Here is a 12,264-nt window from a genome sequence, read left to right on the forward strand (position 1 = left end):
TTGCATGTTACATTTTAGATGTTATTAATTATTTTTCTAATATTTCTATGTATTTTTGCTGCGATAAACAACGGTCCTTTTTTATATAAAAATAAATTTAAGGTATTTTATTTATTAATTTAATATTTTATTAAATTTTTTGGATAGAATAAATATTTTTGTATGCAGAAATTTTTAAATTTTACATTTCGGTATATATTACATTTTTCTAAGATAATTCATGGTTGTATTTTTCTAAAATTGTAGTTAGTTAAACTTTTTTTTCAGTTAGATTTTTTATTTCTTTTTGTTATTCTAGAATTATTTATTCAAGGTTATTTATTAATATTTTAAGTGATTCATATTCTTTCATTTTTTTATTTATTTAAGTATATTAAAAAACAAAAAATAATATTTTTTTTTTTAATAAAATTTAAAATTCAGAAAATTAAAAAAAATACGAAATAATAATAAAATATTAAAAGTAATAAAAAAAATTAAAATAATTAAAAATTAGATATAAATAAATAAATAATTAGACAAATATATTTCATAATTTAATTTGAAAAATTTTAATTAAAAATAAAATATAGAAGATATAAAAATGAAAAAAAAATATTGTTATTTAATATATATATAAAAAAAATTAATTAAAAAATAAATAAAAAGAATAATGATTTTCAACATAATAATAAAAATAATTTAAATTTATTTTTATAATTAACTATCTATTCTAAAAAATATTATTATTAAATAAATATATTTATTTATAAAATACATGAAAAAATAAGATAGATAAATAAAAAAATATATATTTATATTAATAAATATAAATATATATATATATATATATATATATTTATAATTATAATATAATATATTTATATATATAATTTTGGTTTTAAAAAAAAATTAGAAATTATATATATTATTATATTTTTATATAAAATTATTTAATTTGTTAGTTAATAGAAAAATGTTTATAAATTAATTAATTAAAAAATATATTATTATAATATATATATATATATATATTTCAATTATTATTAAGTTTTAATTATTTTTTATTTGAATTATTTTTATTTCTTACAAAATATCTTTATTTTCTTTATCGCTATCTAACATTTTTCTTTTCGAATTAATTATTTAATTGTTTTGAGTATTTTTTTATGTTTTTTTATCTTCATATTTATATTCAAGTTCTTAGCATTTAGATTAGTAATATTTAAAGCTAGCTTTTTTTCTTTTAATTAATAAACTTAAAATTAAAGTTCTCTTTCTTTATCCTTTTATTTAATAAAAAAATATATATAAAATATTTTTTCATATTAAAAACATTTATGTTCTTAAGAATATTTTTGAAAATATTTTTAATAATATTAACATCATTTTATGAATTTAGTTAATCAATATATTATTATTTATCAAAGAATTCTTTTTACTTTCTTGTAAATAAACTTTTATTGCTTAATAAAATTCCTTTTCTTAGTATTCTTTTTATTTTAAAGTTTCTGTTAAATCCTATTATTTAAATATTTTTTTTTAAATAATTATAATTATAAACTTCATTTTTTTTAGTTAATTCTAATTAATTTGAAATGTCTTTCATTATTTATGAAGTAGTCTAACCATATGAAATTTTTTATAGTATATCTGTTATTTTACTTTCTGCTATATTTTTATATTTATTAAACTATTCTGTTATGTTTAATATTTTTTCTTCTAGTTTTTTTATTGCATTTTCATCTTGTAAATTATTTTATTATAAATTGCTTTTTTATTAATCTTCTAATTTTTTATCTAAAAGCATGTTTTAATATTATTGTTTTAATTATTAAAATTGTTCTCTTTCTTTTTATAAATCATATTATAAACTTTTTAATAAATACAATTTTTTAATAAGATTTGCTTTTTTTTTTTATTATATAAATTTTTACTCTTCTAAATAACTTTAATTTTTTTATCTATTTAATTATATTAATTAGAGCTGATTCTATATTTTTTCATTTTCTAATGATTTTATTTTTAATTATTCCTTATTTATTTATATTTATTAAATAAAAATATATTTATAAATAAATATTACACTTATTATTTAATTTTTATCTTCCAAACTAATTATTTTTCTTTTAATATTCTGAACTTCATTTGTAAAGTATTATCTTTTATATCATCCTCAAATTTTAGCATTTATTAAATTTTCTAATCTTTTTCAATTTATTATTTTTCATATTTTTGAATAATCTTTTTTTATCATCTAATAAAACTTCATATTATTTAATCTTTTAAATCATACTAGAGTTTTATCTTTATAATTCTTAAAATTTCTCATTTAAACTTTTATTTTCATTAGTTAAAATTTACATTTCTTAACACTTATGTTTTACTAATTCTTCATATTTTTATTTTTTAATTTCTCTTATTCTAATTATTTATTATTAAATTAAATAGTTTAATTAAGAGTTTCTATTTCCTTTATATTATTAAAAATAAATATATATATATATATATACTAAAATATATATAAAAATAAACTTCTTTTAATTTAATTGTATTAAGGTTATTTTTTTCTTCATTTTCATTTTTAAGATTTAATTATTCCATATAATAATAAGATTCTTTTTCTAGTTTAGAATTTAAGTATTGTATTTCATTATTTTTTTAATTAATGATTTTATTATTATGTTCTTCTTGGAGTCTTAAGAAGTTTATTTATGCTTCAATTTCCAAAATTTAATTTTATTTATTTTTTAAGTCAAATTATAAATTGCTTTCTTATTTAGTTTTTAGTTCTAATTAATGAATATAATTTTAACATGAAGAATCTAATTTTTCATTGTGATTTTCTAGTTATTAAATTTGTTATTTCTATTCTTCTACTAAGCTTTATAATTCTATATTTTATATTTATATTTGTTGTTGGTTTTCGTTATTTTATAGTAATTGTATTTCATATCTTTCTATTCTCTCTTAATGATTATGTTAATTATTCTTTTTTTAAAAAAAAAGTATAAAAATTTAATTATAAAAAAAAATAAAAAATATTTAGTTACATTAATCAATAGCTTTAATTCTGCTATTTCTAGTTTATTTTATTATGATTATTCATTTAAATGTTATTGTTATTAATCATAAAAGTTATATTATTATTCTATCCTATTATTTATTTATTTTAAAAAATATTATAAAATCATAATTTATACTCTTGTTCTTTTTCATCAAGTTTTAAAATTAATGTATTAAGCTCTTATTATAAAGATTATTCTTTATCTAAATTTATTAATTCTATTCTTCTACTAAGCTTTATAATTCTATATTTTATATTTATATTTGTTGTTGGTTTTCGTTATTTTATAGTAATTGTATTTCATATCTTTCTATTCTCTCTTAATGATTATGTTAATTATTCTTTTTTAAAAAAAAGTATAAAATTTAATTATAAAAAAAATAAAAATATTTAGTTACATTAATCAATAGCTTTAATTCTGCTATTTCTAGTTTATTTTATTATGATTATTCATTTAAATGTTATTATTATTAATCATAAAAGTTATATTATTATTCTATCCTATTATTTATTTATTTTAAAAAATATTATAAAATCATAATTTATACTCTTGTTCTTTTTCATCAAGTTTTAAAATTAATGTATTAAGCTCTTATTATAAAGATTATTCTTTATCTAAATTTAATTAATCCAATTTAATGTAGTTTATTTTAAAATTAATGTTTTATATATTCAAACTCCTATAAATATTAAATTAAATTATTTAGACAAATTTAGTTTTCATCATTCTAGTTGTTTTAAAGATTATTTATTTATTAATTATATTCAATTTATTATTTTATCTATATAAATTTCTCATCAATTTTAACTTTATTATAATTTAATTTAATAAAATAAAGAAATTATATTATAATATTTTTAAATAAAAGAAAGTTACCTTATTCATTTTTAACATTATCAATTTATAGGTTTAAATTATTCAGAAATTAAAATTAAATTTTTTTAATTAGCATTTCGATATTTTAAACATCTTTAATATCAATATCTGTATTTAAATAATTATTATTATCTTATTCTTAAATAATTAATTATAATCTTTTAATTTCACTTTTCAATTGTTAAACGTTTCCACTTAAATCTTCATTTATTACAGCCTTTTTTCAAAAAAAAAAAACATTAAATATTTAAAATTTTTAAATAATAATACTTGGTTTTTTATAATCTTAACTCTTTATGCAAACTTAAGTGTAGATAAAGTTTCTTAATATTAGCTACTGGCTTCACTACACATAGCAATCATAAAAGTTTTTGAATTTCCACCTAAAGAATCTTTAAGTAAAAAAGTAAGTTTAACTATCTCTATATGGAATATGTCTTTGTTTTCCATTTGAAAATTATTCAGCTAAAGCATTAATTACTAATCCTATATTTATTTAAATTTTTTTTACAAAAAAAAAAACATAAATAAAAAAATAGATAATTTTTAAAAAAAACCTAAAGTTGTTAAAGATTTATTAATATTTTAAGCTTCTTTTAATCTTTCTCCAGCTGAAACAGCTTGTTTTTATCTTTCAGACCCAGCAAGATCAACAAAATAGATTTTTGAGTCTTTAACATGAGCAACTTCATAATTTTACTACTAAATTTTTTACTAGACACTTAAACAAAATACTGAATGAGATCTACTAGAATATTCATTCATATTAGTCATTCCTACATGTCTTTTTTACTACCCTTTAACCAACATACTGACCGCATCTCTAGAGGAAGAAATAACTTCCTAAGTTAAATTTTCAACATAAATTCCTTTTTAAATATCTTCTCTTAATTATAAAGTATCATAATTTAAGGAAAGCAAATCGTAAATTTATTCGTTATATATTTCTAAATAACTACAGCTTATTATATATTCGATTTCTTTTCGCTTTTCGGCTTAATTTAAAAGTCTAAAAATATAATCAAATACTCTCATTTGTAATCCATTATGTATATTTTCTGTTATTTAGTGTTATTATAGTTGTATTTAGTCCAATTAGTTTAGTTTTCCTAACATTGTGTATGTTTTACCTGAACCAGTCTAACCGTATGCGAATATACATGCATTGTATCATTCTAAGCAAGTGTCTGTTAAGGGTTTACCTATTACATTGAATACTTCTTCTTGAGTAGATTGTGGACCAAATACATAATCATATTAAAAAGATTTGTTTTCAACTTAAATTGTGTTTGGGTTATTCTTTTTTTTAAGTTTATTTATTTTGTTTGATTTTTTTTGGGTTTTACTTAGTCTAATTGAATACAGGGTTGAGCACCTTCTTAAATTTCACGAGAATTTAGTTAGCGAACACGAACATGAACTTAAATGTTTTAGGGTGTTTCTTATTTATTCATTTTTTGTTTGTTTGTTTAGTTTTTTTTTTTTTTGAATTTTATTTGTATTTTATTTATTTTTTATTTTATTTTATTTTATTTTTTAGCTGTTTAAAATAAATATATTTAGGTATTGATATATATTTTTTGTATATATACTTTTAATTTTTTTTTTTTAAATATATGTTTGTGTTTGTGATTAAAAAATTATACTTTATATTTATTTATTTTAAAAAATTTCTTTTTGATTTTTATATGTTTTATTACATTAATTAAGATTTTTAAATTTTTTTTTAAATTTAAAATTTAAAAATAATTTTTCAACTTTTTCGTTAAATATATAAATATAAAAAAATAGATTTATTATATAAAAAAAGATAAATTTATTATTAATTATATATAATATATAAATATTATAGTTTTCATATTATAATTATAAAACAAAATTATTTTTATGTATTTTATTTAATTCTTAATTAATAAACTATAATTTAGTTCATTTTCCCTCAAAATTATTTTTTTACAAAAATATAAAATTATAAATTAAAACTTAATTAAAATAATTGATATGTCATCTTATATGAAATTCTATAAAAGATTTAGATGATAAAAAATATAAAATAATAATTTGTACATCAAAAAAATTTTACGATTTTATTTATAAAATTTTCTTTTAAATATAAAATTGATTTATATTTATTGTAAAAAGATTTTATATTTTGTCTTTTAATTTAAAATAAAATTTATTATGAATTAATATTTCTGATGGATTCATTTTATAATAAATGCATGATAATTTAATTTATCAATAGATAAATATAAAGAATGTAATATTTATAAATACATTAATAATAATAAAAATATAGATTTAGATACTTTAATAATAAATAAAAATACAAAGTTAATAATAAATAAAAATACAAAGTTAATAATAAATAAAAATAAAAAATTAAATAAGTTAAAATAATATCCGAAAAAAATCATTATAAAAAGGCAGAAAATTTTTAAAAAATATATATTTATAATAACAAATTAATTAACAAATATATATATATATATATATTTATATATATATATATATATATATATATTTATTTATATATATATAACAACATCTATATAATCATAAACTAATAATATATATACTAATTAAATAATTTCGCTTCTACTCCTTTTTTAATTTAAAAAATTTACAAAGTTTAATTTAAAACTTTTAATATATTTTCATAAATTTATTTATTAATTATTAAATTCTTTTAAAATTAAAGATGTATTTTAAATTATAATAGTTATAACTTTGACATATTTTTTTTTAATTATAACTAATTTAAATAAAAACTTTATTTTATACAAACTATAAACATTAGTTATCAATATAAATATATAAAATCAAACCTTTATTGTAATTGATAAAATTTATATTTTCCGCCATTGATTTGATAGACAATTAGTTTAAGTATAGCGAAACTTCAATAAGCATTTTTATTGAATTAGTGTAAAATTTTATGATTAAATATAATAAGGATTTATCTTTATTTATTATGATAAGATTTTTCTTTTTAAATAAAATGTATAGATTGATAAGATAAAGAATATAATTTTTGTGAAAATTATTAATTTTTTATATATTAAATCAATCAAAGCATAAAAAAATATATATTAATTGAAAGTAACTAAAAATATTCAAGATTAAATACTTAATAAAGAAAATCAAATTGATAGAAAACATTAGAAATGTGTATAGGATTAATTAGATATTTATGCTTTGTTTATAGGTTTATATATCTAAAAATAGAAAACGTATAAAAAAATTAAAAAAAGAGTTAATAACTATAGATTATAGTAATAGTCAAATATAATTAGAAATTTTATCAAAACTAGCTTCTTATTATAATTTATCTGTCGAGGATATTCTTTTAATAATTTAAATATAAGTTGATCAATTTAAGAATACATAATATATAAAAATAGTTAAATAAGCTGCTTATGATTATATTGAAATCCTACAGAAAATTAATTTGATGAAATATAGAGACTTAAAGATTGGGGAAAAAAAGAAAAAAATTTATTAAAATATGATTATGGGCAAACAAAAAAATTATTTAAAATAAAAAAAAAGTGCTTAAATTTGTTAAAAATAAAAAATATTTTTAAACAATAAAATTTAATAATTAAAATTAGAATAATTATAAACTAAAAAGATAAATATATTTTTAAAATAAATAAAAAAATATCTTTAGTATATATATAAATAATATATATATTATAAAGTATGTCCAATTTTATTTAAAAAAGTTTATTTTAATATAAATACTCTTACTTTGGCATTGCAAGTATTTTATCTCTAATTTTTTGAATCTTCTTCTAGATATTTGTCTATTGCTTGCGGTATATAATCATATTTCTTCTTCTGTTATAGTTAATACTTGTAATTATATTATGAATTATATTTACGGTATTTTTTATTTTTAGTTATTGTATATAATTATTTTAATATTGTAAAAAAATAGGATTTCGAAGTAAAAGAATTTAAAATTAAAGATTAAAATAATGATTTATAAACTAAAAAGAGATTGATTTAAGACATAAGAAATCAATTATATGAATTCTATTTTTTATATTTTTAAAAGGTAAGAAAAAGAATATTTGATTAAAAAATAAAACATTAATAATGATTAAATATATTATAAATAATTTTAATATAATAAATATATATTAATATAAAATATAAATATTATTTAAAATTATTTATTATTATTATATATATAAATTAATAATTCCACTTCACTTATTAAAACAAATTAATATTTATATTTTCAAAAATGTATATTATGGTGCTTTTCAATAAAATTCTTTTTTTTATGATCCCTTATTAGATCTTTTATATCATTAATAACCTTTAAATTGAAAAAAAATAACATTTATATAATAATTTATTTACTTTCAATTTGCTATCTTTTTATTTTATATTTTAATATTCAGGAGAATCTTTTAAATTTAGAAATCTTTTATCTTTTGAATTTATAGACTTAAACTTTTATTAAAAATAAAATAAAATTTATATACTTAATAATTATTTTATTAAACAAAATTACTTATTATTTTTAATTATCTTATTAAGTAATTAATTTATCTTTATAATTTTCCTTTTAATATTTTATTTATTAAGATTCTGTTTATAATTCTTTAATTTTATTCATTAATTCGATTTTTTGTTCAATACTTTTTTAATTTTCATTTTTTAAATTTTTAATTATTTCTTCATATTTTTATTCAGTTTATTTTAATATTAAATTCTATTAATTTTATTTTATTTTTTTGTTTGAAAAGTTATTAATGTCATTTATATTTTTTACCTCTCCTTTTAAGATTTCTTTTTCTGAAGAATTTTTAAATATAATTTCTTATAATTCTTATATTTTTAACTACTGTTATAATAACAAATCATCATTTTTATTATGATTTTCTTATATTTTTTTCATTTTTTGGTTTAATTCTTCTTTTAAGTTCTCAAGTTCATTTTCTTTATATTTAAACTTGCTATTAATTTCTTCTTTTTAATTTTATAATTAAGATTATTGTTTTTTAATTAAATTCTCTTAGAAGTTTTAACTATTTTAAAAGCAATTATATTTCTCTTTAAGTATTTAATTCTCATTTTATAATTCAATTAGCTTATATTAATATAAAATTATTAAAAAAATAAAAAAAAAATACTTTTATTAATTCTATACTTTATGTTAATTTAACATATTATTCATTTTCAATATCTTTTTTTAAATTATTAATAGCCTCTTAGCAATCTTAAAGTTATTTTGCTAATAAATCTAGAGAAGCCTTGTCTTAAATTTTTTCGTTTCTTAATTAAGAAATTTCATTTTCTTATTATTTTATATTTTATTTATATTAATCACATTTATTTTTAAAAGAGTTTAATTATTCCTGATTATAAATACTTTGTAAATCTAGATTAACTTTTTATTCTTTTTATATTTTGTTTTCTTATTTATATTATTTAAGATGATTTTCTAATTCATTTATTAACTTAAAAATTAAATATATATGAATATATATATATGATTATAAATATATATATATATATATATATATATATATATATTTATATTTATATATATATCTTTTATTATATATGTAAATATTTATTATTTTTTTATATCTATATTTTTTTTTATTACTTCTTAATATTATTAATTTTATTTGATAATTTTTTATATTTATATTTCTTATTCTTAATTTTGCCTTTATAAGTTATATATTATATTCTATTATTCTTTTGATTAAATTTCATTTTCTTGTACTTTTTTTTGATATTTTTATTGATTTTCAAATACAGCTTGGTTTAATTCTTCTATTTTTTAATTATATTATTATTTTATTATTTTTTATTATATAAAATTATTATTTTTAAAATCTATTTGTTTATTTTCTTCTTATTTTTTATTAAGTTCTTACTATAGTCTTTTTATATTTTCTAATAAACTTAGTTTTTCACTATTATAATTGTCTTTTGTTTAATTTAATTAATTATCTAAAAAATCTATTTATTATTTTTATTCATTAATTTAAATATTTAAAGAATTTATTTATTTTTTTAATTATTATTCCTATATTTTTATTTTTTTTTATAATATTATTTGTCTTAATAAAAAATAAAAAAAACTTTTTGCTCTTATTTATCTTCTTTATATAATATTTATTCTTTTATTTCTTTGAGTATATTTTTGCATTATTTATACTTATTTTTGACGATGTCATTTGTTTTTTATTATTATTACATCTCTTTAAATAACTTATTACTATATGATGTTTAATCTACTAAAAGTTCTCCTATTTCTCTTGTTCTATAAAATAATATTTTAAATTCTTACTAAAGTTTTTCTTTTTTCCAATCATCTAGTTTTTGATTTAATATACAATCCCCGAAAGTATTCAAATTAGTTGCATCATAGGCTTTTTAATTTCTTATTTCCATTTTTTTTAAAAGGCTTTAACTCAGACCTGAATTTAAATCATCACTGGAAAATATAGAAGAAGACGAAGAAGATGAAATAGATAAATAATTGTTTAAGTTATTATTTAAATTATTGTTTAAGTTTAATTAAGAAACTTATATATGGGTTTTACTATCTCGATTATTGTTAGTACTATGATTGGATTTTTTAAATAAATAACTATTATCAGTTTTTGATTTTTTTTTTTTTTTCTAATATTATTTGTCATTTTAACGATTATTTTACAAATATGGTATTTATTTTTTTATTTCCAAACTTATTTTTTTTATTTTATTTTTTTATTATTATATTATTATTTACTTAAATGAAGGAGATAATGATTTATTTATATTCAAAGATGATTTCCGCTTTATTGAAGTTTTTTTAGGAGTTGAATGTGAGGAATTATTTTTTTTCTTGCTTGGTTTTTAAGATATTTTTAAATAATGGTTTTATGTTTTTATGGGATTTGATTATCTTCTTTTTTAAAATATACTATTTAGATTATTATTACTTTTTTTTTAACTTTCTAATAGTACTTATAATTTATTTTCTTATAATCTATTTGAACTATAAGTAAAATTTTTTGACATTTTTTTTTTTTTAAGTTTTTTTTTTTTTTTTTTTTTTCAAATATAAATAAAATAAATTTTTAAATTAAATGTATTAGAAAAAAAAATATATATATAATTAATAAAATAAATATATATAATAATAAAAAATACATATCTATTTTCAATTAAAAATAAATATAAAAAATTATATTAAATTTTTTTTAAAATTCATTCATATTTTTTGTGAGTATTAAAAATAATAATTAAACTATGCTTAATATAATTATATATTATGGAATATAAATTATAAGTCCAATAATCTTTACTTTAGTCTTTTTACTCTTAGTTTTTAGTATAAGACATTATATATCAGAAATATATTATAGATTCATAAATAAAAAATTACAAATAACTCCAGACACAGTAATTCTAATAACAGGTGCAAGTAATGGAATAGGATCTTAATTATGTGAATACTTAATAAAAAATCATAAACCGATAATAATAAATATTGATATAGTAAGAGACGAATAACAAGAATCTTATTTATTAGAAAGATATAATTATAAATTATAATATATAAATTGTGATTTGAATAATAAATAAAAAGTAAATGAAACATTCTAAGATATAATAGAAAATTATAAAAAAGTTGATATATTGATTAATAATGCTGCAGTTGCATGTTTATAATATTTTTAAAATTTAAGTTTTTCTTAATTTAAAAAAGCATAGCAAATAAATCTTTTATCATATATATAGTTATGTCTTTTATTTTTAAATCAATCTAATATTTTAAAAGGAGAAAAACATATTTTAAATATTGGATCAGTAGCTGGATACTAGATAGGATTAAAAACTATTGAATATGCAGCCAGTAAACATGGACTTGTTTAATTTCATGATTGTTTAAGGATGGATTTAAAAACAGAAAAATATTAAAATGTTTAATTAACTATTATAAATCCTTATTAAGTAAATACTTAATTATTTAAAGGATTTTAAACTATATTTTAGTTTATTTTACCTACTTTAGATACTAATAGAGTAGCTAGAATTATTTATTAAAGTTTAATTTAAAGAAAATAAGTGGTTTTTATAGAATTTTATTACGAATTTATTTTACATTTTTTAAAATGCTTACCAACCTTTATTTAGGATACTATTTTAATTATACTTTTGGGAAATAAAGTTGATTAATTAAAAGGATATAATAAATGAATATAATATAATAAATAAATAAAAAATATTGATATAGGAGAATATATTATTGTGTAGTTTTAATAAAAATATTTATGATAAATGTTTTTAATGTTATTAACAAAATTTATTATAAATAAAT

The 12,264-nt window shown here is 14.4% G+C and overlaps 2 protein-coding genes across 2 annotated transcripts, besides 26 other annotated features; both read right to left on the bottom strand. All coding sequences in view use genetic code 6, as the record gives it.

Annotated features, from left to right (window-relative positions):
• Window positions 1-428: 428 nt before the first annotated feature.
• Window positions 429-492: a microsatellite.
• Window positions 442-493: a microsatellite.
• Window positions 466-507: a microsatellite.
• A 267-nt stretch (window positions 508-774) lies between these two features.
• Window positions 775-828: a microsatellite.
• Window positions 787-871: a microsatellite.
• Window positions 789-873: a microsatellite.
• A 138-nt stretch (window positions 874-1,011) lies between these two features.
• Window positions 1,012-1,065: a microsatellite.
• Window positions 1,066-1,174: 109 nt separating this feature from the next.
• Window positions 1,175-3,941, bottom strand: IMG5_204070 (kinesin motor domain protein; the record flags this gene model as incomplete). The annotated part of the gene is made up of 6 exons (XM_004023791.1): window positions 1,175-1,265; window positions 1,316-1,500; window positions 1,544-1,725; window positions 2,493-2,970; window positions 3,033-3,135; window positions 3,595-3,941. 6 exons carry the CDS (start codon window positions 3,939-3,941, stop codon window positions 1,175-1,177), a joined length of 1,386 nt encoding a protein of 461 aa, XP_004023840.1.
• Window positions 2,830-3,676: a microsatellite.
• Window positions 3,240-3,294: a microsatellite.
• A 325-nt stretch (window positions 3,942-4,266) lies between the features above and the next one.
• On the bottom strand, window positions 4,267-5,039 carry IMG5_204080 (kinesin motor domain protein; the record flags this gene model as incomplete). The annotated part of the gene is made up of 2 exons (XM_004023792.1): window positions 4,267-4,409; window positions 4,481-5,039. 2 exons carry the CDS (start codon window positions 5,037-5,039, stop codon window positions 4,267-4,269), a joined length of 702 nt encoding a protein of 233 aa, XP_004023841.1.
• A 352-nt stretch (window positions 5,040-5,391) lies between these two features.
• Window positions 5,392-5,459: a microsatellite.
• Window positions 5,413-5,459: a microsatellite.
• Window positions 5,414-5,462: a microsatellite.
• Window positions 5,463-5,633: 171 nt separating this feature from the next.
• Window positions 5,634-5,709: a microsatellite.
• Window positions 5,701-5,746: a microsatellite.
• A 487-nt stretch (window positions 5,747-6,233) lies between these two features.
• Window positions 6,234-6,309: a microsatellite.
• Window positions 6,310-6,399: 90 nt separating this feature from the next.
• Window positions 6,400-6,464: a microsatellite.
• Window positions 6,465-8,037: 1,573 nt separating this feature from the next.
• Window positions 8,038-8,132: a microsatellite.
• A 1,280-nt stretch (window positions 8,133-9,412) lies between these two features.
• Window positions 9,413-9,494: a microsatellite.
• Window positions 9,424-9,524: a microsatellite.
• Window positions 9,516-9,599: a microsatellite.
• A 127-nt stretch (window positions 9,600-9,726) lies between these two features.
• Window positions 9,727-9,783: a microsatellite.
• Window positions 9,784-10,430: 647 nt separating this feature from the next.
• Window positions 10,431-10,469: a microsatellite.
• Window positions 10,470-10,950: 481 nt separating this feature from the next.
• Window positions 10,951-10,988: a microsatellite.
• A 53-nt stretch (window positions 10,989-11,041) lies between these two features.
• Window positions 11,042-11,097: a microsatellite.
• Window positions 11,098-12,130: 1,033 nt separating this feature from the next.
• Window positions 12,131-12,172: a microsatellite.
• An 86-nt stretch (window positions 12,173-12,258) lies between these two features.
• Window positions 12,259-12,264: part of a microsatellite that runs on past the window's edge.

The sequence above is a fragment of the Ichthyophthirius multifiliis genome (assembly GCF_000220395.1).
Source record: "Ichthyophthirius multifiliis unplaced genomic scaffold scaff_1120509251435, whole genome shotgun sequence".
Lineage (NCBI taxonomy): Eukaryota > Ciliophora > Oligohymenophorea > Hymenostomatida > Ichthyophthirius > Ichthyophthirius multifiliis.